General features: G+C 43.9%; 1 protein-coding gene across 2 annotated transcripts in view; it reads right to left on the bottom strand.

Annotated features, from left to right (window-relative positions):
- Nucleotides 1–1144: 1144 nt before the first annotated feature.
- The window catches only part of UIMC1 (ubiquitin interaction motif containing 1), a 219413-nt gene continuing 193040 nt past the window's right edge, over nucleotides 1145–27517 (bottom strand). For both annotated transcript variants that reach the window (XR_011320708.1, XM_069764179.1), the window contains exons 11-14: nucleotides 25929–26052; nucleotides 19598–19661; nucleotides 2249–2285; nucleotides 1145–1704 (exon numbers count right to left, since the gene is read on the bottom strand). Coding sequence is in view for 1 of the 2 variants with exons in the window: in XM_069764179.1 (XP_069620280.1) it covers nucleotides 1515–1704; nucleotides 2249–2285; nucleotides 19598–19661; nucleotides 25929–26052 (415 nt within the window). In the remaining variant the exon portion in view is untranslated. The remainder of the gene's footprint in view (nucleotides 1705–2248; nucleotides 2286–19597; nucleotides 19662–25928; nucleotides 26053–27517) is intronic.

The raw sequence follows: 27517 nt of genomic DNA, 5'->3' as shown, positions 1-27517 counted from the left end.
TGCAGTGTGGCTAGGTCAGCTGATGTGGGTGGTGACTACTTGCACCATCCTTTAAATGGTCACCTGATGTATCAGCTGGCTGTCGGTGATAGGCCAGGGTCAGACTTGCGAGTTCAATGCGAGAAACTCACGCGAGTCTCTCGCATCAAGTCCCGGCACTTGGAATCGGAGTGTGTGTGGTTGCATGTATTTCTATGCAGCTGAACGCTCCGTTCCAGAGTGCCGGCGGCATTGCTGATACTTGATGCGAGTTTCTCGGATTGAACTCGCAAGTGTGACCCCGGCCTTAGAGCAATCTACAGTGACCAAGCCTGGAGGAAGGAGCTCACTGGCTGCTGTGGTGTATCAGCTGGTTTCATGAGCTCGTGATTCTGGTGCCTTTATTCTGCTGTGTGCTGCGCTGCAGCAAAGGAGGTTGAAGCGAAGTTGTGTTTTTACCCTGTCCCTTTCGTGTGTGTCACTGTCCCCTGTGTGGTATTATCTGCAGTGCTGAGGCTAGCGCCCCTTGCTGGCTAGTGCACTAGCCAGGGCAGTGCTAGGTGACAGCGAGGGACGAGGTTCCTGAAAACGGTGGAGAGAAGGACCCACTTAGGGCATTAGGGGAGTGCAGGGACAGGCTCAGATTTTAGCTCAGGTGGTGACAATGCCTGATTTCCTATCAGTAGGGCCTTCCTCTCCCCATTTCCATCCCGTTGTTAGTGTGTTGCGCCATCCACTAAACGAACCCCGGTTATGTCGTGTCACATCGTGACAGTTTCACAAGATATATTTAATAAACCCCTTTAATTAAGCCCGATAGTCCACATTTCAATTGCATCTCAGTTATTTAATTTAAAATAAAAGTTAGTGGGACAAAGAGCCAAAATCAAGAAGATTCTGTCACTGTCCAAATATTTCTGAACTTAACTATACCTGCTGGGTTCAAATCCCACAAAGAACATCATCTACAGGGAGTCTGTATGTTCTCCCCATGTTTGTGTGGTTTTCCTCAGGGTACTTCACTTTCCTTCCACACTCCAAAGACATACAGATAGGGAATTTAGATTATGAGCCCCAATGGGGACAATGATGGTTATATCAGTAAAGCGCCTAGGTAAAATAAAATAAAAATAAAATTGTGGACAAAGTAAAATGTACACAATGATAAATAGAACTCGATCCCGTTTTATTGTTTCATCAATATTGTTACTGACGTGGTATAATTTCAGCAGAAAATATAAACTTTCATTGTGTATCATAAGGAAATAAAATATCACATAAAATTATAACTTTACAATTGCAGGCACTTTACCAAGCAATGTATTGCTTAATATTATAATAATACACAAGCATGAAACTCCACAAATTTAGGTAGCTGCATATGATGACAAAGGTATATCCTTTCAGTGGAAAATTAATATGTTCTTGTGTATTACATCATACTGGATTTCCTTCTTGTAAAACGACAAGTTGTGTGTTACAGATTGTGCCAACAGTCAATATTTGGTCCGGAATTGTAACATATAGAGCTGTAGTCAGATTCGGCGTCTCTTCCCACGCCCCCGGCGACTGGCTCTTCTGCCGCCAGGCTGGCGGCTGAACTGTTTTTTGAAGTCAACAAGGCAATCTGTGGCTTCTGAGATTGATACAAAAGACCTGATTGGAGAGTCGCTGAGGTCCTCATGTTCAGAGCTAGAATGGTCAACATGTTCATCTCTGGGAGGGCTGTATGTAATGAACATAAATACAGGAAAAATATTTTATATGTGTTTTTAGTTACAAATATGCATTTCCTCAATTCTATATATTTTAAATATGATTCATATTCCCCAAAAGGAGCACAGTGAAAATATTTGCAAAAATGATCAAAGTGAAAAAGCACAGTAAACCACATTTATGAATGACACTTCAATTGTAGATCTGATACTATATACAAAGAACGCACCCATAAACTATAATGGGCACAGTGTATTGCCATTTGAAAATACTTGGGTAGCATGGGTCTCTATAACAATTTTCTCAAAGTACTGAAAAGCATAGCCGTGGCACGACATTGTGTTTGTGTCACGCAGCAATGATGACCTTGATCCAGCCCTGGCTAATTCACAGGTCTTCTGTCGGCACCATTATGGTCTATGGCCCCGTCTGTGCAGACGCCAGAATCCGGTTTTACATAAGCCCCAATGGGACCAATGGACAGGTGCCAGAACGCAATGTGAATGCACCCTACGGATTATATGTGCGAGTGATCAGTTCTGATAGGACTTACCTCAGATTGAAGGATTCTGGCTCATTACAATTTGATTCTACATAGGAAAACAGAAGCAAAAGAATAAATGTCAAAGGTTATATGCAATACAATGTAGCAATGGCAAGTCGGTTTAAATGGTCACTTTCTTATATATTTATAAATCACGCACTATTCAGGCAGTGTGTAGTGTTATTTGGATAGACGGTTACTAACGATAATTAACAATAAATTCACCTACATGGTAACATTCCTTGGTATGATAATAAAGGGACAAGATAGGAGGCAGTTTATCAAACATACTCCATTATCTATTAGGATAAGAAATGCACACTAGGGAAGACTCAATATTCTAATCTGTTCTGTGCCAGAAAGAAGACCATCAGAATCTTAGGAAAATTAGATGCTGTATTAAAAGGAACTTTACTGCTAGTTAAGGCTGGTTTCACACTGGTGTTTCAAAACGCATGCGTTTTTTTTAAAAAAAACGCATGGTGAAAAAAACGCATGTAAACGCGTGCAAACGCTGCGTTTTTTTGACGCATGCGTTTTTGCATGTGGTGAAAAAAACGCGGCGTTTTGACGCGTTTACATGCGTTTTTTCATGCGTTTGCGTATTTTAAACGCATGCAGATAAATGTGTGACAGCTGCCAATCATCAAAATAAAGTAAAAAACCCACTATAAACAGAAAGAGCTAGGGTTAGGGGTAGGGTTAGGGATCCTAACCCTAACCCTAAAGGGATCCTAACCCTAACCCTACCCTTATGGGATTAGGGTTAGGGGTAGGGTTAGGATCCCTTTATCAATTTTATGGTGTGGGGTGGTTTATCAGTGTTTTTTTTTTTTTTTTAAACGCATGCGTTTTTAACGCATGCAAACGCATGTGGTTAAAAACGCATGCATTTACATAGACAGCAATGCATTTTTTTGCGGCAAAAAAAAGCCACTAAAAATACTACATGTTGCATTTCTACAACACAACGCATGCAGAAAAAAAACGCATGCATTGCAAAAAACGTGTCAAAACATACAAAAAAACGCATGCATTTTTAATGTTAAATATAGGGGAAAAAAACGAATGCGTTTTTTACCACAAAAACGCAAATAAAAAACGCAAATGTGAAACCACCCTATCACCCTTTTATGGAAAGTGTGGCTGCAAGGCTGCGTTCCCAATATGAGTATTTGGTGAGCTTTTGGTGTTGCACATTTTCTGCATTGTGATGCAGTGATGTCCTTGCTGTGCAGTGAGAAGGCAGTGACCCATATAAAGTTCAAAATAAAGTCTTGTTTATTTTATAGCATACTCACAAACCGAAAACATAAGCAAACAAGTCCTTTGGTATGCAGCCGGGAAAAACAAAGACAGTCCACAATCCGTTGCCGTGAACGTATTACACCACTGTGTACGCTGGGGTATCAGGCTTTTTAGGCTCTGCCTGGCCCGTGTTGCTCCACACGGAAAGAGCTCCTCATAAGCCTCCTGCTAGGTCTGACTCCCAGACCAATACTGACACACCCAAACTCTTGCAGGGTTTTTTTTTTCTTTCCTCCAGATTCTATGGCCATGGGCCACTATAAGATCTGGGCTGGAGGAAACGGACCGGCCCCACTACCTTCCTGCAGTCCGTTTCAAAAATAAAAGCCCATACCGGGTTTTCCTGAATAATTTCTGGGTCAAATAACTTAACCCAGTTCACACTCACTTTTATTCTTCCCTGTGTCTCACAGACAACCTGCTGTGAGCACAGTGCACTCCAGCGGATCTAATATGCTTCTAAGCACATCCTGGGGGATACATAGCGACCCTCACATATGACACCGGTCACTGCCTCACAGCATTTATTTGCTAAATTAAGTTACTTGGGTTTCTTTCATTTTGAGTGTGTTTTGTATCGTGTATTTGACGCTGCGGTTTTTGCTTCTTTCTGGTGTGTCATGTTTTAAAGTCAGCTATTTTGTTTTTGATGCGCCCTGGTATTTGGTTTGATAAAACCTTATTGATACAATCATGTGCAGATTCTGCATACACATGTGCTTTTCTGCAAAAACAGTAAAAACACGAGTTTTTTCCCAGTGGATTCTCCGCATTCAATGCTTTAGATTGTGAGCCCCATTGGGGACAGCGATGATAATGTGTGCAAACTGTAAAGCGCTGCAGAATATGTTAGAGCTATATAAAAATAAAGATTATAATTATAAGATTCATTTCAAAACACGAAAGTAGACGGTACCGCCGATACCGCTGGGCCTATATCTGTCAGGTGTACAGTGCAATAACATGCAATACCTTAAGATCTCGTGTGCTTCTCCAGAAAAAAACATGTACATCCACTCCACAGTTATAGAAGAAAAGGGATAGAACTCACCGATCTTCAAAATTCCATCCTTTATTAAATCTCAATAAAATATCATGGCCGGGAGAGTGAGGATAGGAGCATGCAATAGCAGGTGCTGACGACGGCCGTTTCGCGCTGAACCAGGGCTTCCACTGGCTCCTAATAGCCAGTTTCCTACTCCACACTGATGAGGGGCAAATACCCCGAAACACCTGTCTGTGGATGGATACCATGTTTTGGCATAGGTGGTTTTCTTTTTTGGATGCTGCCCTTCCCGTGGTTGTTCCTTCCCGGTGAAAGACCTGGCTATTTATTGCTTGCGTTGAGAAACACGTGATAGTGTCTTCGCGGCTTTTCTACATGCATATCTACATATCCATACATGAACTTTTTCCTTTGGACATATAGGTCTATGTGTTCTATATAGACATTTCTTGGTATTTTTCCTTTGGAGTTCTTTTTTATGTTTATTGTTATTGTCTGCTGCCTATGCTTGTTTTTTGTCTTTTGCTGTAATTGTTATTATACGTCTAATATAATGTATAATTTGGAAAATTATATAACAATGTATAGATTTGTAGCCATATTTATACATGATCTGTAATTATATTTCAAACCAGATCGGCATATGTAGGGATTTATGTATATTTATGTAGGAGTACGCATGCGCTATATGGGCGTATAGGTTGTATTCTGTATTTATACATTTTGTTATTAGTATTATTTGTGCTTTGTGTGCCTTCGTACATTCACACGTTAGTGTGTATGTTAATACTTGTTTTTGCTATTTTGTTTCCTTGTTTACCTTGTGTGATTGATTAATTTGCCGCTTGTTAGGGCTAGTTTTCGTTTTACCCATTTCCAAAATGGCCACTTGTAGACTTCCGCTTATGCGCAGTTCAGATCTCTGCCTCCTTCACTTCCGGTCCGTTGTCTGGCGCCGGATTGCATGGGCCCATGCTTTCCGGCGGCCGGTTAATGTGCCGTGTTGAGTGTAAGGTAGATGCGGATTGGCTCAAGTTTATTCACGGTTGCTATAAATAACACGCTCCGATGGGTCATGGCACGCCCCCTGAAGAAGGAACACTCCGAAACGCACATCGGGGTGGGTTGGAGCTGACACGTCCCCATACTACGTTACCGGTATGTTATCCAGCTGGGTCACTATTCTCGGATACTGGTGTGCACAAACCTACGTGTATGTAATTTTTACCTGTGTGTTCCTGATTTAATACGCAATACACTGTTACTAGTATGGACCATGCAGGGTTATGATCATTGGTGCCTCCTTCCAGTATTTGGCGATTCAGTGGATCTTATGGGGAGGTTTGTCTGACTCCATGTGCTCCATGTAGTTTGTCGGCAATTTTTAACCCGCTATTGTCCAAGTGCCTGTTGTCTATATATTTATACTTAATAAAGCTATTTAAAATTATTCTTTGGACTTTATTCCACCATTTCTTAGTGGTTGTTTGCTTTTCAGCATTGGTGTGTTCGACACAATTCCATTTGCAGGCTCATGTTATCTCTATTTCACGTTCAGTTTAGGACATCATGATTAGATGGTATATATATTATTGCCTGTTTTGTTTTCCTTGCTTTTACTTTATTTTGGTCTAGGATTTGCATAGAATGAAACAAATACATTTACCGATATATCAGATAATAAATTGGCCCATCTGAAAAATCAGTATTTTGGTCATGCAAGGGTAGACTTCGACAGGAAACTTCATGTGATGGCTATTTAATAAAAACTGGAAAGAAACTAGAAGAAAGGCCACATATTCTTCCAACAGAGGCTGGCTTTGTTATGTCCCTGTTTTCCCTCAACAAAAGGGACGAAAAGTCTGTTAAAATGATTTTCATTAAGAAAGTGCACACAGGGGAAAAAGCTAGTAATGAACGAATCTCTATTACATGCTTGTGGTCAAGGGTCTACAAAAGAACACAAGCAAGTAGTACACAGTGGCAATGAGTGGTTTTCTGTAAAATGAACAACAAAAGGAAAAATCTCATAGGGAGTCTCATAAATATCCTTAACTATTCTCCACATGCCAAGTTATGTTTTGATTGTGATGTAGAACATTTCCCTGGTGGATTTCCTGTCTGTTTTTTCATTATTACTTCAACAATTTAGAAGTATAACTGCTATTTAATACTATTAACGTTGTATTGTACAGATCTTCCTTTATTGGCTTTCATCTTGAAATCGGAGAACCTCAGAATACCTAAAGATGGCTGATGTATACATTTAAAATCTGTCACAAAAAAGGGTGTACTAAGGTTTCCTCCCTTTGAGATACACCCTGGCTCCTAGAACTTTGTAGTTTGGAGGGCTTTGGGCATTGGAAACGTAAGGGTATAAGATGTGGTTCAAAAATTGTGGATAATGGTGTGATCAAGCAATTTTCGGACATACTTTGATAAACAGAATTTACACTGTGAATGTTTATCTTTCCCCGTTCATATGTATCCTAGGATATGATAAAGACTAGAGATGAACGCAAGTGCTTATTACTTGAGTTTGACGAGGGTTCTCAGGTATGTACCGAATATCGTGGGTGCTCGAGAAACATGTTAAGAGTCCCCACGGCTGAATATTTTGCGGTTGTCAGACAGCCACAAAACATGCCGGGATTGCCCATGTTTGAAATATGCGGCTGCTTGAAGATGTCACTTGCGCACGCACCCTAGGCAAACTCGAGTAATGAGCACTTGCGCTCATCACTATTGAAGACCTCCATGCTTCTGAACCACACAAAACCGCGGTAGTGTGTATGTTAAATATGACTCAGAAGCTTATCGCACAACATTGGATACGGGAGCTTCCACCTACCAAAAGAGAATTTCTTAACAAGGTCAATTAGCTTATTTCAATGGAGAAAAGTATTTGAGAACCATTCAAATGGAAAATATGAGGCTTTATGGGCTCAATGATGCGATAAGTCAAAGCTTGCCACCTTCCATCCAAATAGAGATCGTGTCCTATTTTATTAAAGTCCCTTTTTAACATTGAACAAGATTGTCTATTTCTGGCCCAACAAAGTGATGTAAACACAACATGACAAATGATCTCCCAATCCCTTACTTGACTAGTTATTTTAATTGCTTTTTCATAAGGGGTGAAACCTTATATGGGGGAGGGGGAAGGGCTGTTGGAGTTGATTTGTTCAAATGCCTTCTTATACTAGAGGCATATATAAGGGGCAGCACGGTGGCTCAGTGGTTAGCATTGCAACTTTGCAGCGCTGGAGTCCTGGGTTCAAATCCCTCCAAGGACAACATCTGCGAGGAGTTTGTATGTTCTCCCGTATTTGCGTGGGTTTCCTCCGGGTTCTCCGGTTTCCTCCCACATTCCAAAGACATACTGATAGGAAATTTAGATTGTGAGCCCCATCGAGGACAGGATGATAATGTGTGGGACTCGTTGGGAGCCGAAGACATCAGCGGTACTCACTGCGGTTGCACGGACTCCCCGGCTGACCATAGGTGAACTTGTGTGGCAAATTTTCCCACGCTAATCAGTTCATCCCCGGTCAGCCTGCGCAGAGATGATTTAATTAATTCTGAAGTGGTTTACAGCGGGGTCGGTAGCATTAGCACCGGGTCCCCGTTGTAAACTAGTTAACCCTTTGTATTTACAGCGTGGGACCTGACTGGATATTGTTTTTTTTCTTTCTTTTTTTTACAGAACAATGTTTTTTTTTTTAATAAATAATTTTGTCAAAAACCTGGTGTGATTATTTCATTAAAAGATTTTGTAATTAATGTGTCTTTTTTTAATCCTTTACTATTATAGGGTTAATAATGGATAGGTGTCTTATTGACACCTCTCCATTAGTAATCCAGCTTAATGTCACCTTTGAATAGCAAGGTGACATTAACCCATTATTACCCCATATGCCACTGCTACACGGCAGTGGGATGAGAGAGGCCAAGTGCCAGAAAAGGCGCATCTTATAGATGCGCCTTTTCTGGGGTTGATGGGGGCTGATTTTTTTTTTTTGCTGTCGGTGGGGGGGAGGCATGGCAAAAACAATGGTCCCTCTCTAGGCTATTAATATCTGCACTCACTTACTGGCTTTCCCTCTCTGGTGGAGAAAATTGCGCGGAAGCCCACACAATTTTTTTCCGCAACTATAGCCTTTAATTTAATCCCTAGAGTTCTGAATTTTTCCTAACAAAAGCTACTTAATTATAAGATTCATTTCAAAACACGAAAGTAGACGGTACCGCCGATACCGCTGGGCCTATATCTGTCAGGTGTACAGTGCAATAACATGCAATACCTTAAGATCTCGTGTGCTTCTCCAGAAAAAAACATGTACATCCACTCCACAGTTATAGAAGAAAAGGGATAGAACTCACCGATCTTCAAAATAATAACCATGTGTGATATGAAGGGTTCTGTAATGATTTTTGGGTTAGGGTTAGGGTTATCTTGAATCCAACAAGAAAATAAAATGGAGACGAGGGGTTAGACTAGGAAATGACCTCATACGAGCCTTTTTTTTCTCCCAACTTTATTTGTGCTGAAAAACGCTTAAAAAAGGCATGAAAAACGTGTCAAAAACGCATCAAAATCTGCATGTGTTTTCTCTGGCAAGGGTGTGCGGTTTTGATGAGGAAAAATCTGCTTCTATTCTGCAACGGGGGAACATAGCCTAAAAGGTATCACACACCCACAAAATTCCTATTTTGTTTCTCCCACTAAGAGCACTCTATATCTTTAGAACATAAGAAAGAATGCGAAGCTTCCAAGTTTTTCTTGAATACTTTTAAACAAATTCTGATCGACCAAGTCGAATACATTGGCCGCAGTGTTACGAATTGCTTATTTTGATTATAGTTTTTACTTGGGGATTGTATGGAATTTATTTTAACCCACAATTTTATTTTAATATGGAAAGGAATATTACCTTCAGCGGTGGGGTACAGCTATATCACGTTCACATCTAGCTACCCCAACCTATACGTAGGAAAGTGAGTTGATTATTACCGTTATATCTTCCCAAATGGCAGGCTGCGTGCGGATCTTTGCGTGCGTTTTTTTGGTCAGGAGGTGAAACCTCCTGTGATGAGGGAGCAGCCGCCATCTTGGAACAGACATACTTACAGATTGGCGTGACTCCATTTTGTCTCCTGGTCTCAGGTCGGCAGCTAGGAGCGCTCCTGGCCCCCACCTTTTCTATGAATAAAGTTCCTATTAGTATGCTAACGGGCTGAGCTCAGTGTAAACTGTAGACGGTATTTCAAAGCTCCATGAGGAAACCACGCCACCAGGGCGCTTGGAAATGCTTGGGGGCTTAATTAAAACACGCATGCCAAGTGGCCACTGGATACACATCTATTATGGCAGCCCAGCCGAACCGTCTCCAACATGGAATTGTGAATTATGGACGCATCGTCCGAGGTACAGGCTCATAAAAAATATTCTCCTTACCCTAAAGAAATTGTGCATCCAACAGTGTGACTCCCGTGACGGTGGAAGGTCTGAAACCCGAGATGTAGGGATTAGCCTCCCACAGGGACCGAATGGGTCCAGGTTTGATCCCACTACGACTGGCAGAACAAACCACAGGCGCTGGTACTGCCCGTGTGCTGATCCGATCATCGTGAGGGAAGTTATCCAATTTATTAGAAATTGGAATAAATCTTGCAGGGAGACAGAGGGGGTGGAGATTGCTAAGCCCACCCAGCTGCAGGCAGGGGGGCTCAGCCAGGTATAAGAAGAAGCTGAGGTCACTGGGAGGGTCTCACTCCACAGAAGAACATGATGATGATATCTTAAGGAACAGGGTATGCCAGCCAGAGGGGAGCAAGCACATGCTTTCTGGGGGCTGCCCGGCAACTAAGATTTGGACCTGCGGAATGCTGCGCGCCCCCAGCTTCCACAAGCGACCTTCAACCTGGTAAATTGACCTCCAGCTTTATACCTTTAAGCCTTGTATTATTGTTGTTATATTGTACTCTGACTGTAACTCTTGATATATTGTGATTGTATATTTCTTGTAATTATCTAGTGCGCCCTTAAGGCAATTAAATTATAAATTAATTTTGGGCTGATCCTTTTACTCTGATTGCGAATCTTAGAATACCCAGTGTGGGTAACAGGGCAGTCTCCCCGGCGGCCATTTGCTCTAGGTGCAGTTCCTTTACTGACCTGAGAGACAAAGGGGGCGCCGGAGAGCTGGACCTGTGTAGTGACGTCACGGATTGGTGACGTGGGACGAAGGGGAAATCTTTCACAGTGGTGGCAGCGTACGTGGGATCAGAGTAATAGTGTGCGTGGGACCCCTACTCCCTGACACTAAAGACTACCAGCAGTAACTTTCACTGCTGGGGTCTTAAGGTCAGCCCAGCACTAGACGGTCAGAGTGTAGATATAATAAGTTGTGTGCAAGGTCGGGGTTACAGCTGTGTCAGTAACCAGAGGTTCCAAAAATGGCGGAGGGCACCAGGAGTGCAGTGAGGGCGCAGGCCAGTGCTATGGTCTATGAGGAGGTGGTGGTGGACGGTACTGTTCCAGGCGAGGGGGAGCTCAGCCCAGACTCCCCAAGGAGCCAGCCACCCGTGCTTAGTCCGGAAAGGGACTACCCACCACCTACCCGCCCCAGCCTGTCCACATCAGCGGCCCTTGTTGCAGCGGCAGTGGCACGTCTCGAGGCGGGTAATGAAGACGCCTATATGAGACTCATAGCAGCGGCAGAGAAAGCAGCGGAGGCCGAGCGTGCAGAACGCCGTGAAGCAGCGGAGCGGGCAGAGAGCTGCAGAGCAGGCAGCGGAGCGGGCAGAGAGAGCTGCAGAGCGGGCAGCGGAGCAAGCAGCGGCAGAGAGAGCAGCGGAGCGGCAGCACCGACTGGAGATGGCTCAACGCGGGCTCCCGCTGGACGCCACAGCGCCACCAGAGTCCAGGGCTTCCAAAGTCCGGGCCGAGGACTTCCCTCTGCTTGAGAAGGATGGAGACCTGGATTCCTTCTTGCTGGCCTTTGAAAGGACCTGCCTTCAACACCATCTGGCCCCGGATCAGTGGGCAAGATACCTGACCCCCCGTTTGAGGGGTAAGTCCCTGGAAGTTTTGGGGGACTTACCTGCTGGGGCGGAGCAGGACTACAGCAGCATCAAGCGGGCGCTGATCCAGCACTACAACCTCACCCCAGAGTCCTACCGCAAGAAGTTCCGGAGCCTGCAGCGGGGCCCAAAGGACACCTGGACCAACCACATGCGGGCGTTGCTGAGAGCTGCAGAGCACTGGACTTCGGGTCTAGCGCTCACCACCCGCCAGGAGGTCCAGGAACTGTTCGTCATGGAACAGTTCTTGTGGAACTGCCCAGAGGACCTCCAGCAGTTCCTCCGTGACCGGAAACCGAAGGGGGCTTCTGCTACAGCCGCCCTGGCAGATGAGTATGCCAATAACAGGGCGCCTGAGCCGAAGAAGCCTGCCAGCAGCACCTGGAGAAGGGGTAAGCCCAATCCTGCCCCTGTTTCCCCAGCCCCCAGAGTGCAGGGGGTGTACCCCCCTGCTGCCCTCTCCAGGCCAGACGCAGAACCCAGACGTTGTCATCACTGCAACCAGCTGGGACACTTCAAGGCTGCATGTCCCCAGCGTCTTAAGCCCCCATCCCTGTCCCCGTAACCGTCCACTGTTTTATGTGTGGGAGGGGGTGGTGGGAGGTCCCTGGACAATTACCAACCCGTCACTATCGGCCGCTCCGCGGTCATGGGACTGCGGGACACAGGCGCTGAACGAACCCTAGTACGTCCTGAGGTGGTGTCCCCTCAAGACTTGGTGCCAGGGAGAACCCTGTCCGTCTCCGGAATTGGAGGCGTGGAACCGGCGCTGCCTGTCGCAAAGGTGTTTTTGGACTGGGGTGCCGGGAGGGGAATGCGGGAGGTGGGAGTAACGTCAAATATTCCTGCTAATGTATTACTTGGGACCGATTTGGGGCGGCTAGTGTCTCAGTATGTGGCCACTGAACCCCCAAGTTCGGCTCCCCAAGAATGTCATGTCTCTACTGTGAATGTTGATGGGTTGAATGTGCCTCCAACAGTGGGGGAGGGAGTGGAACCTGAGGGTACTCCATGCACTGACACCACACACACAGGGAGGACAGGTGAGGAGACTGTAGGGGAGAGCTCAGAGGTGGAGGGAGGGGCTGCTATGGGCAGTGTAGGGCCCCTAAGTGAATCCTGCCTGCTGAGTCTAGGGCCCCTGCAGGAAGAGGAACAGGCCATGGGGGAGGAGGCGTCCCGGGAGAGGAGCCACCAGGTAAGACCCCAGGGCAGGAGTTCCCCACACCCGGGATGTCAGGAGGGCAGGGAAGTCTGCCTGACCCGGCGACTTGGTCAGGAGTCGGGGGGAAGCAGGCGCTACCCATGGGCACAGTGGTCGTGGCCGCTGTCACCAGGAGTGGGAGCGCCGGAGCCCAAGGAGCCTTGCAGAGGTCCGACGGCTTCCCCCTCTCTGACCAAGTGGCTGCCGAGTCAGACAGCGGCCAGGAGACAGATCCCGGGGAGCTGACGGTGGATGTGGCAGTGTCGTCCATTCTTGCCACATCGAGTCAGGGATTTCAGGCAGCATTGGAAGCTGATGCTAGCCTGAAAGCTCTTAAGGAGCAGGTGGCACAGCCTCCCGGGGAGTCAGACCGCGAGCGGGTGGTCTGGGACCAGGGACGGCTGTACCGGGTATCGGTCCAGCAGGGCTCACCGGAGGCGTGGCCAGAGACAGCCTCAGAGAGAGAGAGGAGGGGGCAGAGACAGCCTCAGAGAGGAGGGGGCAGAGACAGCCTCAGAGAGAGAAGGAGGAGGGGGCAGAAACAGCCTCAGAGAGAGACAGGGGAGGAGGCAGAGACAGCCTCAGAGAGATAGAGAGAGGAGGGACAGAGTCAGCCTCAGAGAGGAGGCAGAGACAGACTCAGGGAGAGAGAGGCCGAGACCATAGTAATGCTGATGGGTTGCTCCAGCAAGGAGAAGGTGGGGAAGGGCGCATGGGGGAACACAGGAATGTGATGCCCCCTAGCGCCCTCTAAAGCAGGGAGGTGTGATGAGGGAGCAGCCGCCATCTTGGAACAGGCATACTTACAGATTGGCGTGACTCCATTTTGTCTCCTGGTCTCAGGTCGGCAGCTAGGAGCGCTCCTGGCCCCCACCTTTTCTATGAATAAAGTTCCTATTAGTATGCTAACGGGCTGAGCTCAGTGTAAACTGTAGACGGTATTTCAAAGCTCCATGAGAAAACCACGCCACCAGGGGGCTTGGAAATGCTTGGGGGCTTAATTAAAACACGCATGCCAAGTGGCCACTGGATACACATCTATTATGGCAGCCCAGCCGAACCGTCTCCAACATGGAATTGTGAATTATGGACGCATCGTCCGAGGTACAGGCTCATAAAAAATATTCTCCTTACCCTAAAGAAATTGTGCATCCAACAGTGTGACTCCCGTGACGGTGGAAGATCTGAAACCCGAGATGTAGGGATCAGCCTCCCACAGGGACCGAATGGGTCCAGGTTTGATCCCACTACGACTGGCAGAACAAACCACAGGCGCTGGTACTGCCCGTGTGCTGATCCGATCATCGTGAGGGAAGTTATCCAATTTATTAGAAATTGGAATAAATCTTGCAGGGAGACAGAGGGGGTGGAGATTGCTAAGCCCACCCAGCTGCAGGCAGGGGGGCTCAGCCAGGTATAAGAAGAAGATGAGGTCACTGGGAGGGTCTCACTCCACAGAAGAACATGATGATGATATCTTAAGGAACAGGGTATGCCAGCCAGAGGGGAGCAAGCACATGCTTTCTGGGGGCTGCCCGGCAACTAAGATTTGGACCTGCGGAATGCTGCGCGCCCCCAGCTTCCACAAGCGACCTTCAACCTGGTAAATTGACCTCCAGCTTTATACCTTTAAGCCTTGTATTATTGTTGTTATATTGTACTCTGACTGTAACTCTTGATATATTGTGATTGTATATTTCTTGTAATTATCTAGTGCGCCCTTAAGGCAATTAAATCATAAATTAATTTTGGGCTGATCCTTTTACTCTGATTGCGAATCTTAGAATACCCAGTGTGGGTAACAGGGCAGTCTCCCCGGCGGCCATTTGCTCAAGGTGCAGTTCCTTTACTGACCTGAGAGACAAAGGGGGCGCCGGAGAGCTGGACCTGTGTAGTGACGTCACGGATTGGTGACGTGGGAGGAAGGGGTAATCCTTCACACCTCCCTGCTACAATTTTCAAATAAAATTAATAAAAATGATTTTTATTTACACTTTACTTCCACATTCAGTAGAGATTCTATTCATTTTTTAGACTTAACCTCATCTATAATCTATGCACTCGCACTCACTAAATCAGAATAAACCTGTCCCGTTTTAGGTCAATTAGGATTACCATAATCTATATATATATATATATATATATATATATATATATATATATATATATATATATATATATATATATATATATATATATATATATATATACACACAGTTAGGGCCAGAAATATTTGGACAGTGACACAATTTTCGCGAGTTGGGCTCTGCATGCCACCACATTGGATTTGAAATGAAACCTCTACAACAGAATTCAAGTGCAGATTGTAACGTTTAATTTGAAGGGTTGAACAAAAATATCTGATAGAAAATGTAGGAATTGTACACATTTCTTTACAAACACTCCACATTTTAGGAGGTCAAAAGTAATTGGACAAATAAACATAACCCAAACAAAATATTTTTATTTTCAATATTTTGTTGCAAATCCTTTGGAGGCAATCACTGCCTTAAGTCTGGAACCCATGGACATCACCAAACGCTGGGTTTCCTCCTTCTTAATGCTTTGCCAGGCCTTTACAGCCGCAGCCTTCAGGTCTTGCTTGTTTGTGGGTCTTTCCGTCTTAAGTCTGGATTTCAGCAAGTGAAATGCATGCTCAATTGGGTTTAGATCTGGAGATTGACTTGGCCATTGCAGAATGTGCCACTTTTTGGCACTCATGAACTCCTGGGTAGCTTTGGCTGTATGCTTGGGGTCATTGTCCATCTGTACTATGAAGCGCCGTCCAATCAACTTTGCAGCATTTGGCTGAATCTGGGCTGAAAGTATATCCCGGTACACTTCAAAATTCATCCGGCTACTCTTGTCTGCTCTTATGTCATCAATAAACACAAGTGACCCAGTGCCATTGAAAGCCATGCATGCCCATGCCATCACGTTGCCTCCACCATGTTTTACAGAGGATGTGGTGTGCCTTGGATCATGTGCCGTTCCCTTTCTTCTCCAAACTTTTTTCTTCCCATCATTCTGGTACAGGTTGATCTTTGTCTCATCTGTCCATAGAATACTTTTCCAGAACTGAGCTGGCTTCTTGAGGTGTTTTTCTGCAAATTTAACTCTGGCCTGTCTATTTTTGGTATTGATGAATGGTTTGCATCTAGATGTGAACCCTTTGTATTTACTGTCATGGAGTCTTCTCTTTACTGTTGACTTAGAGACAGATACAGTGTTCTGGACTTCAGTTGATGTTGTGAACGGGTTCTTCTTCACCAAATTAAGTATGCGGCGATCATCCACCACTGTTGTCATCCGTGGACGCCCAGGCCTTTTTGAGTTCCCAAGCTCACCAGGTCAATTCCTTTTTTCTCAGAATGTACCCAACTGTTGATTTTGCTACTCCAAGCATGTCTGCTATCTCTCTGATGGATTTTTTCTTTTTTTTCAGCCTCAGGATGTTCTGCTTCACCTCAATTGAGAGTTCCTTTGACCGCATGTTGTCTGCTCACAGCAACAGCTTCCAAATGCAAAACCACACACCTGGAATCCACCCCTGACCTTTTAACTACTTCATTGATTACAGGTTAACGAGGGAGACGCCTTCAGAGTTAATTGCAGCCCTTAGAGTCCATTGTCCAATTACTTTTGGTCCCTTGAAAAAGAGGACGCTATGCATTACAGAGCTATGATTCCTAAACCCTTTCTCCGATTTGGATGTGGAAACTATCATATTGCAGCTGGGAGTGTGCACTTTCAGCCCATATTATATATATAATTGTATTTCTGAACATGTTTTTGTAAACAGCTAAAATAACAAAACTTGTGTCACTGTCCAAATATTTCTGGCCCTAACTGTATAATATATATATATATATATATATATATATATTATATATATATATATAATATTGTCTATTGTCTAAGGGGTACTTCCGTCTTTCTGTCTCCAACTTCCGTAACAGAAATACCGCGTCGCTGATTGGTCTCGCCAGCTGCCTGTCATGGCTGCCGCGACCAATCAGCGACGGGCACAGTCCGATTAGTCCCTCCTTACTCCCCTGCAGTCAGTGCCTGGCGCCCACATGCTCCCCTCCAGTCACCGCAGTCAGTGCCCGACGCCCACATGCTCCCCTCCAGTCACCGAAGTCAGTGCCCGGCGCCCGCATGCTCCCTTCCAGTCACCGCAGTCAGTGCCCGGCGCCCGCATGCTCCCCTCCAGTCAACGCAGTCAGTGTCCGGCGCCCGCATGCTCCCCTCCAGTCACCGCAGTCAGTGCCCGGCGCCCGCATGCTCCCCTCCAGTCACCGCAGTCAGTGCCCGGCGCCCGCATGCTCCCCTCCAGTCACTGCAGTCAGTGCCCGGCGCCCGCATACTCCCCTCCAGTCACCACTCACACAGGATTAATGCAAGCGGTAACGGACCACATTATGCCGCGGGTAACGCACTCCGTAACCGCTGCTATTAATCCTGTGTGTCCCCAACTTTTTACAAGAGTAAAAAGATGTAATGATAAAAATAATAAAAAAAACTGCTATACTTACCAACCGTAGTCCGCCGAGCCGTGCACGGCCTCCGCCATCTTCCGTTCCCATAGATGAATTGCGAAATTACCCAGAAGACTTAGCGGTCTCGCGAGACCGCTAAGTCATCTGGGTAATTTCGCAATGCATCCTGGGAACGGAAGATGGCGGCAGCCACGCGCTCATCGCCTACGCCACAGCTTAGCTGGATTGGATCCCGGCAGGTGAGTATATAACTATTTTTTATTTAAATTTTTTTTTTTTTTACAGGGATATGGTGCCCACACTGCTATATACTACGTGGGCTGTGTAATATACCGCGTGGCTGCTATATACTACCTGGCGAGTGTTAGATGCTATGTGACCAGTGTTATATACTGCGTGGGCTGTGTAATATACCGCGTGGCTGCTATATACGTGGCCAGTGTTATATACTGCATGTGCTGTGCTATATATTACGTTGCCAGTGTTATATACTGCGTGGGCTGTGTTATATATTACGTGGCCAGTGTTATATACTGCGTGGGCTGTGTTATATATTACGTGGCCAGTGCTATATACTGCGTGGGCTGTGTTATATACCGCGTGGCTGCTATATACTACCTGGCCAGTGTTATATACTGCGTGTGCTGTGCTATATACTACCTGGCCAGTGTTATATACTGCGTGTACTATATAATACGTTGCCAGTGTTATATACTGCGTGGGCTGTGTTATATATTACGTGGCCAGTGTTATATACTGCGTGGGCTGTATAATATACCGCATGGCTGCTATATACTACCTGGCCAGTGTTATATTCTGCGTGGCCTATGTTATATATTACGTGGCCAGTGTTATATACTGCGTGGCCTGTGTTATATACTGCGTGACCTGTGTTATATACTATGTCGCCTGTGTTATATACTGCGTGGCTGCTATATACTGCGTGGGCTGTGTTATATAGTACGTGGGCTGTGTTATATAGTACGTGGGCTGTGTTATATATTGCGTGGCCTGTATTAACGCATCGGGTATTCTACAATATGTATGTATGTATGTTTGTATATAGCAGCCACATAGTATATAGCACAGGCCACATCGTATTTGTCTGCTATATACTACATGGCTCCTATATACTACATGGCCTGTGCTATATACTATGTGGCTGCTATATACATACATAACGTGGCCTGTGCTATATACTATATAGCTGCTATATACATACATACATATTCTAGAATACCCGATGCGTTAGAATCGGGCCACCATCTAGTTATTCATATTTGCCAAATCCAATTTGAGCCATCCCTGAGGAAGAAAGTTGTGGCTTTTCAAAGGTGTCGAACTGGAATGGCTCAAACTTGGACCATAGTGACGTGACACATATGTACCTAGAAACAGACGGCAAATTACTCAGCTGTGAGGTTAAACGGCAGTGATCATCATCTTCAATGCCCGCCACCGGCCAGGGCAGCGTTTTGGACCGCGACCAACTTTCATACGCTGGGCAGCAGCCACACTTACACAAGTTAGTCACCTTATTTTTCCCCGGAGGGGCTGAAGATTTCGGAGGACTTCACAGGATCTCTGTGGCATACTCTCTTCAGGATAGAGGAACTAATTCACACTTGTGCTTTTACTTTTACACGGTTACGATCCTGACACAGATCAATGATCTGGGGAATCGGCGAAGCTGCCTACCACCAGTGACAGCGCCTTTTTACCATTTTATTTCGGCAATACTGGCTCATTAAACTTACAGCGCAGCGCACAAATTGTTCTATTGCACAGCACGGACTCAACTATATTTATTCAACCTCCAATGAGACAAGTTCATTAAACCAATAGAGCAACGCACAAATTGCTCTACTGCACAGCACAGATCCCAATATATTTATTTAACCGTTAACAGGAAGGCAATGTACATTTGACTGTCCTCTGGAGTTAATTATGGTATACTAGTGAATATTCTATTTTTCAGTACCTATTATACACATTGTATTCCCTCCTTTTTATATATAATTTAAATATTGACACTGCAATTCTATTCCTCTTTTGTCCCAGTACTTGCTTCTTCTGTACATCTCTTCACTCCTCCCGCAGCGCCTTTTGTATTTACATTTTATACAGTGTACATAATCTTAGATGTTCTCCCTAATATTATGAAAAAATAATATCAAATGCCACAAAAGTGTTCAATAGCCATATATGAAAAACAATGCGGCAGGCGATACCTTACTGCAGACAAGTCATACCTGCCACGGAGGATTCTGACTGCTCCAGCATGTTAAGTAGCCTGCCATTGCGTTTTGGATATTCCTGTTGAAGATCAGGGAAAGAAAGCTGTCAGAATCTAGCAAATAACGTTTCTCTAAAACAAAAGTAGTACATGCTAAGGATAAAGTGTAACTGAACCTATAAAAACCTTTTAATATGGTAGGGCCAATAAAAGCACTGTTAATTGGTGCGGGGGTCAGGTCCTCAGAACCACAACAATTGCTGAAACCACATGGATTTGAAAAGGCTGTAACACATTAATAAATTTAAAGTTTAAGTACACTAACTTTAACCCCTTAGTGACAGAGCCAATTTTGTACTTAATGACCAAGCCAATTTTTACAATTCTGACCACTGTCACTTTATGAAGTTATTGCTCTGGAACGCTTCAACGGATCCCGGTGACTCTGAGACTGTTTTTTTCGTGACTTATTTTACTTCATGTTAGTGGGAAAAGGTCTTCGATATGACTTGCGTTTATTTATGAAAAAAAAAAAAAAAAAACGGAAATATGGCGAAAACTTTGCAATTTTTAAACTTTGAATTTTTATGCCCTTAAATCAGAGTGATGTCACACAAAATACTTTACATCAACACAATTTTGGAAACAAAATTTTCTTTTGTTGGGAAGTTTCCAACAAAATTTACAACACCTTTTTTTTTTTTTTTTCAGGGACCACCTCACGTTTGAAGTGACATTGAGGGGTCAATATAAAAGAAAATACCCAAAAGTGACACCACTCTAAAAACTGCACCCCTCAAGGTGCGCAAAACCACATTCAAGAAGTTTATTAACCCTTCAGGTGCTTCGCAGGAACTAAAGCGATGTGGAAGTAAAATATGAACATTTTACTTTTTCACAAAAAATTTACTTTGGAACCAATTTTTTTTATTTTCACAAGGGTATCAGAAGATAACGGACCACAAAATTTGCTGGGTAATTTCTCCTGAGTACGCCGATACCCCGTATGTGGGGGAAAGCGACTGGGCGCATGGCAGGGCTCAGAAGGGAGGGAGGGCCACTTGACTTTTTGAATGCAAAATTGGCTGGAATCAATCGTGGCGCCATGTTGTGTTTGTAGACCCTCTGATAAACCTAAACAGTGGAAACTTTCCAATTCTAATCCCAACCCATTTCACCCTAACGCTAACCCCGATGGAAAAATCGAAATACATTTATTTTTTTTATTTAATTATTTTTCACCTAACTAAGGGGGTGATAAAAGGGGGTTTTATTTACTATTTTTTTTATTTTGATCACAGTGATAGTGTCTATCACAAAGATCAAAATGAACCAATAAGAACATCTTCCTATTGCTGCCTGGTGCCGGCAAATCTCGGCGGGCGCACTGCACATGCGCTCAAGATTTTCTCACGGAAGAAGATGCCGGTGGCCCGGGGGACTTCACGGAGGCATGCAGGGACACCATAGGTACCGGGGTGGGTGATTGAGGGACTGGGGGACCGGGGAACCTATTTCTCTTTTCTCTGATGTGTGACCACATCAAAGGAGAGAGCAATTAAATGGAAAAGACTTTTTATTTGGGATCGCCGTTATACCGTTAATAACGGCGATCGCAACACCGGGGTCGGTAAAAACCAACCAGAATCATGTTCTCTGGGGTCTCAGCTACCACCAAGACCCCGGAGAAATTCCGACTCTGGGGTAAGCTATACACTTTTTCCACAGCGCCGTTAAAATGCAGCGCTGTGGTTTAACTACCCTTAACTGCCGCCGTTGAAAGGCGTATCGGCGGTCGTTAAGGGGTTAAAGGGCAACATTTCTGATAACGTAATGTTTACAATAAATGGAATGATCCGAATCACAGTGTGTATGGAGCAGGTAAGTCTGTTCTTCATACATACCACCCAAAGCATTGTGGATGTCAGCTTCACATTTCATATATTGCTTTTGAGTCATCCATTTTTCATATAAACAAATGCAAAATCTGATCTACTGCATTTTTAAATGAAGTACATTTTTCTTAATCGAGTAACAGCATCTTTAATCCTCCTACACTACACAAATTGAAGCAAGGCCAGTCTTGCACAAAAGGAAAAGTATGTTTTTTTCATTTTGATCCACAGAGTGGCCATATATTCCCCCTCCCCCATTCACACAAAGCAGGAGTCCATTGCAAGATTCAGAAAGCATTTTACAGTTTAGTCAAAATTCGTTCATGTTCTTTTTAGTATTTTTGGATGCATTTTGTGCTTTTTCTCAACTCAATCTATGACAAAGGGTCAAACCATCCTTTCTTTAACTACTAGCCTTTGAACTTCCATGTCATCCAAGTTCTAATTGCATTTATGTTCCAAATGTCACAGCATAGTAGGTCAGCAGCAGGTGATAATACAGCTGAAGTAACGAACAGTCGGCTGTCAGACACAGCCGAGCTCCTCATAGAGAAGGCAGAGACTGTATTACCGTCTCTGACTTCTTTATCGCTATATACATAGTGTTGAACAAGCTATGTATAAACAGTAACAAGAAGCACTAATGGTGTGTCCTCCTCCAAACCCAGCGATCATGCGACTGCTGGGATTTTGGAGGGAGCAGGTGCTCCCGAGTCCTAGGAGACTCAATCAGTTCTGCTATGCAGCTATACTTTGCCACTAACTGGGGTTAATATACCAGGCCCAGTTACTGAGAAAACCAGACTAAAAAAAAAAAAAATTGTATTTGTATTTAAATGTTGCAATGACCTCCAAAAGTCTTATGACCTTATTGACACTATGTGAAAAAAATGAAAAATATACAAATAAAAAAAGATGATAAAAAATAAATTAAAAAAAATTCCAGTGCCAATTCATATCACTGTTATTAGTCCTGTCCTTGTTTAACCCCTTTACCCCCAAGGGAGGTTTGCACGTTAATGACCGGGCCAATTTTTACAATTCTGACCACTGTCCCTTTATGAGGTTATAACTCTGGAACGCTTCAACGGATCCCGGTGATTCTGACATTTTTTTCTCGTGACATATTGTACTTCATGACAGTGGTAAAATTTCTTTGATATTACCTGCGTTTATTTGTGAAAAAAACGGAAACATGGCGAAAATTTCGCAATTTTCCAACTTTGAATTTTTATGCAATTAAATCACAGAGATATGTCACACAAAATACTTAAGTAACATTTCCCACATGTCTACTTTACATCAGCACAATTTTGGAACCAAAATGTTTTTTTGTTAGGGAGTTATAAGGGTTAAAAGTTGACCAGCAATTTCTCATTTTTACAACACCATTTTATTTTAGGGACCACATCTCATTTGAAGTCATTTTGAGGGGTCTATATGATAGAAAATACCCAAGTGTGACACCATTCTAAAAACTACACCCCTCAAGGTTCTCAAAACCACATTCAAGAAGTTTAATAACCCTTCTGGTGTTTCACAGGAATTTTTGGAATGTTTAAATAAAAATTAACATTTAACTTTTTTTCACAAAAAATTTACTTCAGCTCCAATTTGTTTTATTTTGCCAAGAGTTACAGGAGAAAATGGACCCCAAACCTTGTTGTACAATTTGTCCTGAGTACGCCGATACCCCATAAGTGGAGGTAAACCACTGTTTGGGCGCATGACAGAGCTTGGAAGCGAAGGAGCGCCATTTGACTTTTTAATGCAAAATTGACTGGAATTGAGATGGGACGCAATGTTGCGTTTGGAGAGCCACTGATGTGCCTAAACATTGAAACCCCCCACAAGTTACACCATTTTGGAAAGTAGACCCCCTAAGGAACTTATCTAGAGGTGTGGTGAGCACTTTGACCCACCAAGAGCTTCACAGAAGTTTATAATGCAGAGCCGTAAAAATAAACCAAAATTTTTTTCCCACAAATATTTTTTAGCCCCCAGCTTTGTATTTTCCCAAGGGTAACAGGAGAAACTGGACCCCAAAATTTGTTGTCCAATTTGTCCAGAGTGCGCTGATGCCCCATATGTGGAGGAGAACCACCGTTTGGGCGCATGGGAGGGCTCGGAAGGGAAGGAGCGCCATTTGGAATGCAGACTTAGATGGAATGATCTGCAGGCGTCACATTGCGTTTTCAGAGCCCCTAATGTACCTAAACAGTAGAAACCCCCCACAAGTGACCCCATATTGGAAACTAGACCCCCCACGAACTTATCTAGATGTGTTGTGAGAACTTTGAGCCCCCAAGTGTTTCACTACAGTTTATAATGCAGAGCCGTGAAAATTAAAAAATCTTTTTTTTCCCACAAAACTTATTTTTTAGCCCCCAGTTTTGTATTTTCCCAAGGGTAACAGGAGAAATTGGACCCCAAAAGTTGTTGTCCAATTTGTCCTGAGTACGCTGATACCCCATATGTTGGGGTAAACTCCTGTTTGGGCACACGGGAGAGCTCGGAAGGGAAGGAGCACGGTTTTACTTTTTCAACGCAGAATTGGCTGGAATTGAGATCGGACGCCATGTCGCGTTTGGAGAGCCCCTGATGTGTCTAAACAGTGGAAACCCCCCAATTATAACTGAAACCCTAATCCAAACACACCCCTAACCCTAATTCCAACAGTAACCCTAACCACACCTCTAACCCAGACACACCCCTAACCCTAATCCCAACCCTATTCCCAACCGCAAATGTAATCCAAACCCTAACCCTAACTTTAGCCCCAACCCTAACTGTAGCCTTAACCCTAACTGTAACCTTAACCCTAACTGTAACCTTAACCCTAACTGTAGCCTTAACCCTAACTGTAGCCTTAACCCTAACTGTAGCCTTTGCCTTAACCCTAGCCCTAACCCTAACCCTAGCCATAACCCTAATGGGAAAATGGAAATAAATACATTTTTTAAATTTTTTTTATTTTTCCCTAACTAAGGGGGTAATGAAGGGGGGTTTGATTTACTTTTATAGCGGGTTTTTTAGCGGATTTTTATGATTGGCAGCCGTCACTCAATGAAAGACGCTTTTTATTGCAAAAAATATTTTTTGCGTTACCACATTTTGAGAGCTATAATTTTTCCATATTTGAGTCCACAGAGTCATGTGAGGTCTTGTTTTTTGCGGGACGAGTTGGGTTTTTTATTGGTAACACTTTCGGGCACGTGACATTTTTTGATCGCTTTTTATTCCGATTTTTGTGAGGCAGAATTAGCAAAAACCAGCTATTCATGAATTTCTTTTGGGGGAGGAGTTTATACCGTTCCGTGTTTGGTAAAATTGATAAAGCAGTTTTATTCTTCGGGTCAGTACGATTACAGCGACACCTCATTTATATAATTTTTTTTATGTTTTGGCGCTTTCATACGATAAAAACTATTTTATAGAAAAAATAATGGGGTTAACTAGTGGGCCAGTTTTATAAGTCGGGTCGTTACGGACGCGGCGATACTAAATATGTGTACTTTTATTGTTTTGTTTTTTTTATTTAGATAAAGAAATGTATTTATGGGAATAATATATATATTTTTTTTTACTTTGTCCCAGGGGGGGACAATACAGATCGGTGATCTGCCAGTTTGCACAGCACTCTGACAGATCACCGATCTGTCAAACAGCGCTGCAGCGTTACCAAGTGCCTGCTCTGAGCAGGCACTTGGTAAGGCACCTCCCTCCCTGCAGGACCCGGATCCGCGGCCATCTTGGATCCGGGATTTGCTGCAGGGAGGAAGGTAGGAGACCCCCAGAGCAACGCGATCACATCGCGTTGCTGCGGGGGTCTCAGGGAAGCCCGCAGGGAGCCCCTCCCTGTGCGATGCTTCCCTGCACCGCCGGCACATCGCGATCATGTTTGATCGCGGTGTGCCGGGGGTTAATGTGCCGGGGGCGGTTCGTGACCGCTCCTGGCACATAGTGCCGGATGTCAGCTGCGATAAGCAGCTGACACCCGGCCGCGATCGGCCGCGCTCCCCCCGTGAGCGCGGCTGATCGCCTATGACGTACTATTCCGTCCTTGGGAAGTAAAGCCCACCCCACATGGACGGAATAGTACGTCTAATGGCAGAAAGGGGTTAAAAAAACATGTCAGATATATAGAAATAATGGCTGCAGAAAAAGGAACAAATTTAAAAATGTATTTTAATGGTCCTTTGATATCATAGAAAAAAATTAAACAATATGAAAAGCACACAAGTACTGTACTTCCTTTTATTTTCCCAGCAATATCAACTGAGAACGGCAAAAAAAAAAAAAAAAACAGTATGAAAACAAATATTTGGCCCCATAAACCACATGCACCAAAAAACAAAAATGGTCAAGTACGGGGATAAATGGAAAAAGAACCTGGTGATATTTTTGGCTTTAATGTATTATAACGGATTGTGGAGAGATGAACACATTTACCTTGATGCTTCGGCCACTCTGGCTCTCCTGGGTTTCTGGCAGTTCAGTCTGCAGACAGTTATCCACATGCCCTTTATAGTCCTTCAGCGGCACTATCGAATTACATATGTAACACTTCTCAGATCTGTGCAACAAAACAAAACATAGAAAAGTGTGTAACTAAAAGAATCCACAATTGATTGAACATGATGCAATTATAAAAATCAATTTTGCGGTTTAGGTCACAAGTTTTCCAACCTACTTTCCATATCGTACCTCACCACCTGTGCAGCGTGACCCCACAACTACAGCGCAAGTGACCGCTGCAGCCTATCACTGGGCTCAGAGGCTCGTGCCGTCTACATCAAAGTCACTGAGCTCAGTGATTGGTTGTAGTGGTCATATGCATGGTCATCGTGATATGAAGCAAGACCGCAGCGAAAAGGCAGTGCAGGGCTCCGCAGGGGTGGGCGAGTGAGTTGCTATTTTCAAGAATCTCAAGTTGAAGAACCTAAAAAATTATTACCAGAAAACCCATTTAAAAGTACCATTTCTGCATCAGATTAGTGTTTCTGCATAGGTAAAATCATTTTCTATGCTAATCAATTAATTAAAATGCCCCTTATGCGGTCTTCCTAATACTAATGATAATAATGTATGTAGCACCTATCAGCCTAATTCAGACATTTGTGAATCAAGCATATTTTCCAGTCTATGATTTTCATGGATAGCACACGTATCTATTATAACTGATGGAGCTGTTCACATACCCTGCTTTTTGTCTGCAAAAAAATCACGGGACACGTCTATTTTTGATCAGCGTCATGGATCAAAATTACCCATACAAATCTATATTTTCGTGAAAACACAGGCAGCACACAGATGGTATCAATGTGCTGTCTATCTGTTGTGTGTGATTGCATTGTGATTTTGTTTTCTTTCTTACAGATAGTTGTTTAATTGCATATTTTAATACATCAGACTTTTTTATTTGAACTTTAACCCCTTAATGACAGTCAACACGTCTTTTTACTGACCTGAGATATAAGAGAATAGTCTCCACATACATGTGACAATCCCGCAGCTGTCGGTTGTACACTATAGCGGACAACTTGCTGCATCAGCCACGATCAGTGTTTGCCTCGTCGAAATCTGTTTAACCCCTTAGATGCTGCCGTCAATAGTGACTACATCATATAAATGGTTAACAGAGTGTGGGGGCTTCTTCTTTATCCAAATTGTGCCCTCACATTATGATTGTGTGGTCCTGATGTTTGCGATGGCAATTCATGACCAAATAGCGGCCTTAGAGTCTGAAGGCTGTTGTAACCTGTTCAGAAGTTAGAGGCATTTAGGTGGTAAAAATACACATTTTCATTTCTGTCATGCCACTTTCAATTAATTCCTGAAAGTCGCCTGAAGGGTTAATAAATGACCTGACTGCAGTTTTCAGTATGTCAGGGGGTGCGGTTTTTAAAATGGCATAATTTGGGGGGTGGGAGGGGGTTCCAATATACGGGACCCCTAAAGGCACTTCAAACATGGATAGGCCCCTAAAATTAATTTTTCTAAATTTCCATGAAAAAATTAAAAATTACTGCTACATTTTT

The sequence above is a fragment of the Ranitomeya imitator genome, chromosome 4 (genome assembly GCF_032444005.1).
Source record: "Ranitomeya imitator isolate aRanImi1 chromosome 4, aRanImi1.pri, whole genome shotgun sequence".
NCBI lineage: Eukaryota > Metazoa > Chordata > Amphibia > Anura > Dendrobatidae > Ranitomeya > Ranitomeya imitator.
This window is presented reverse-complemented; position numbering and strand designations above follow the sequence as displayed.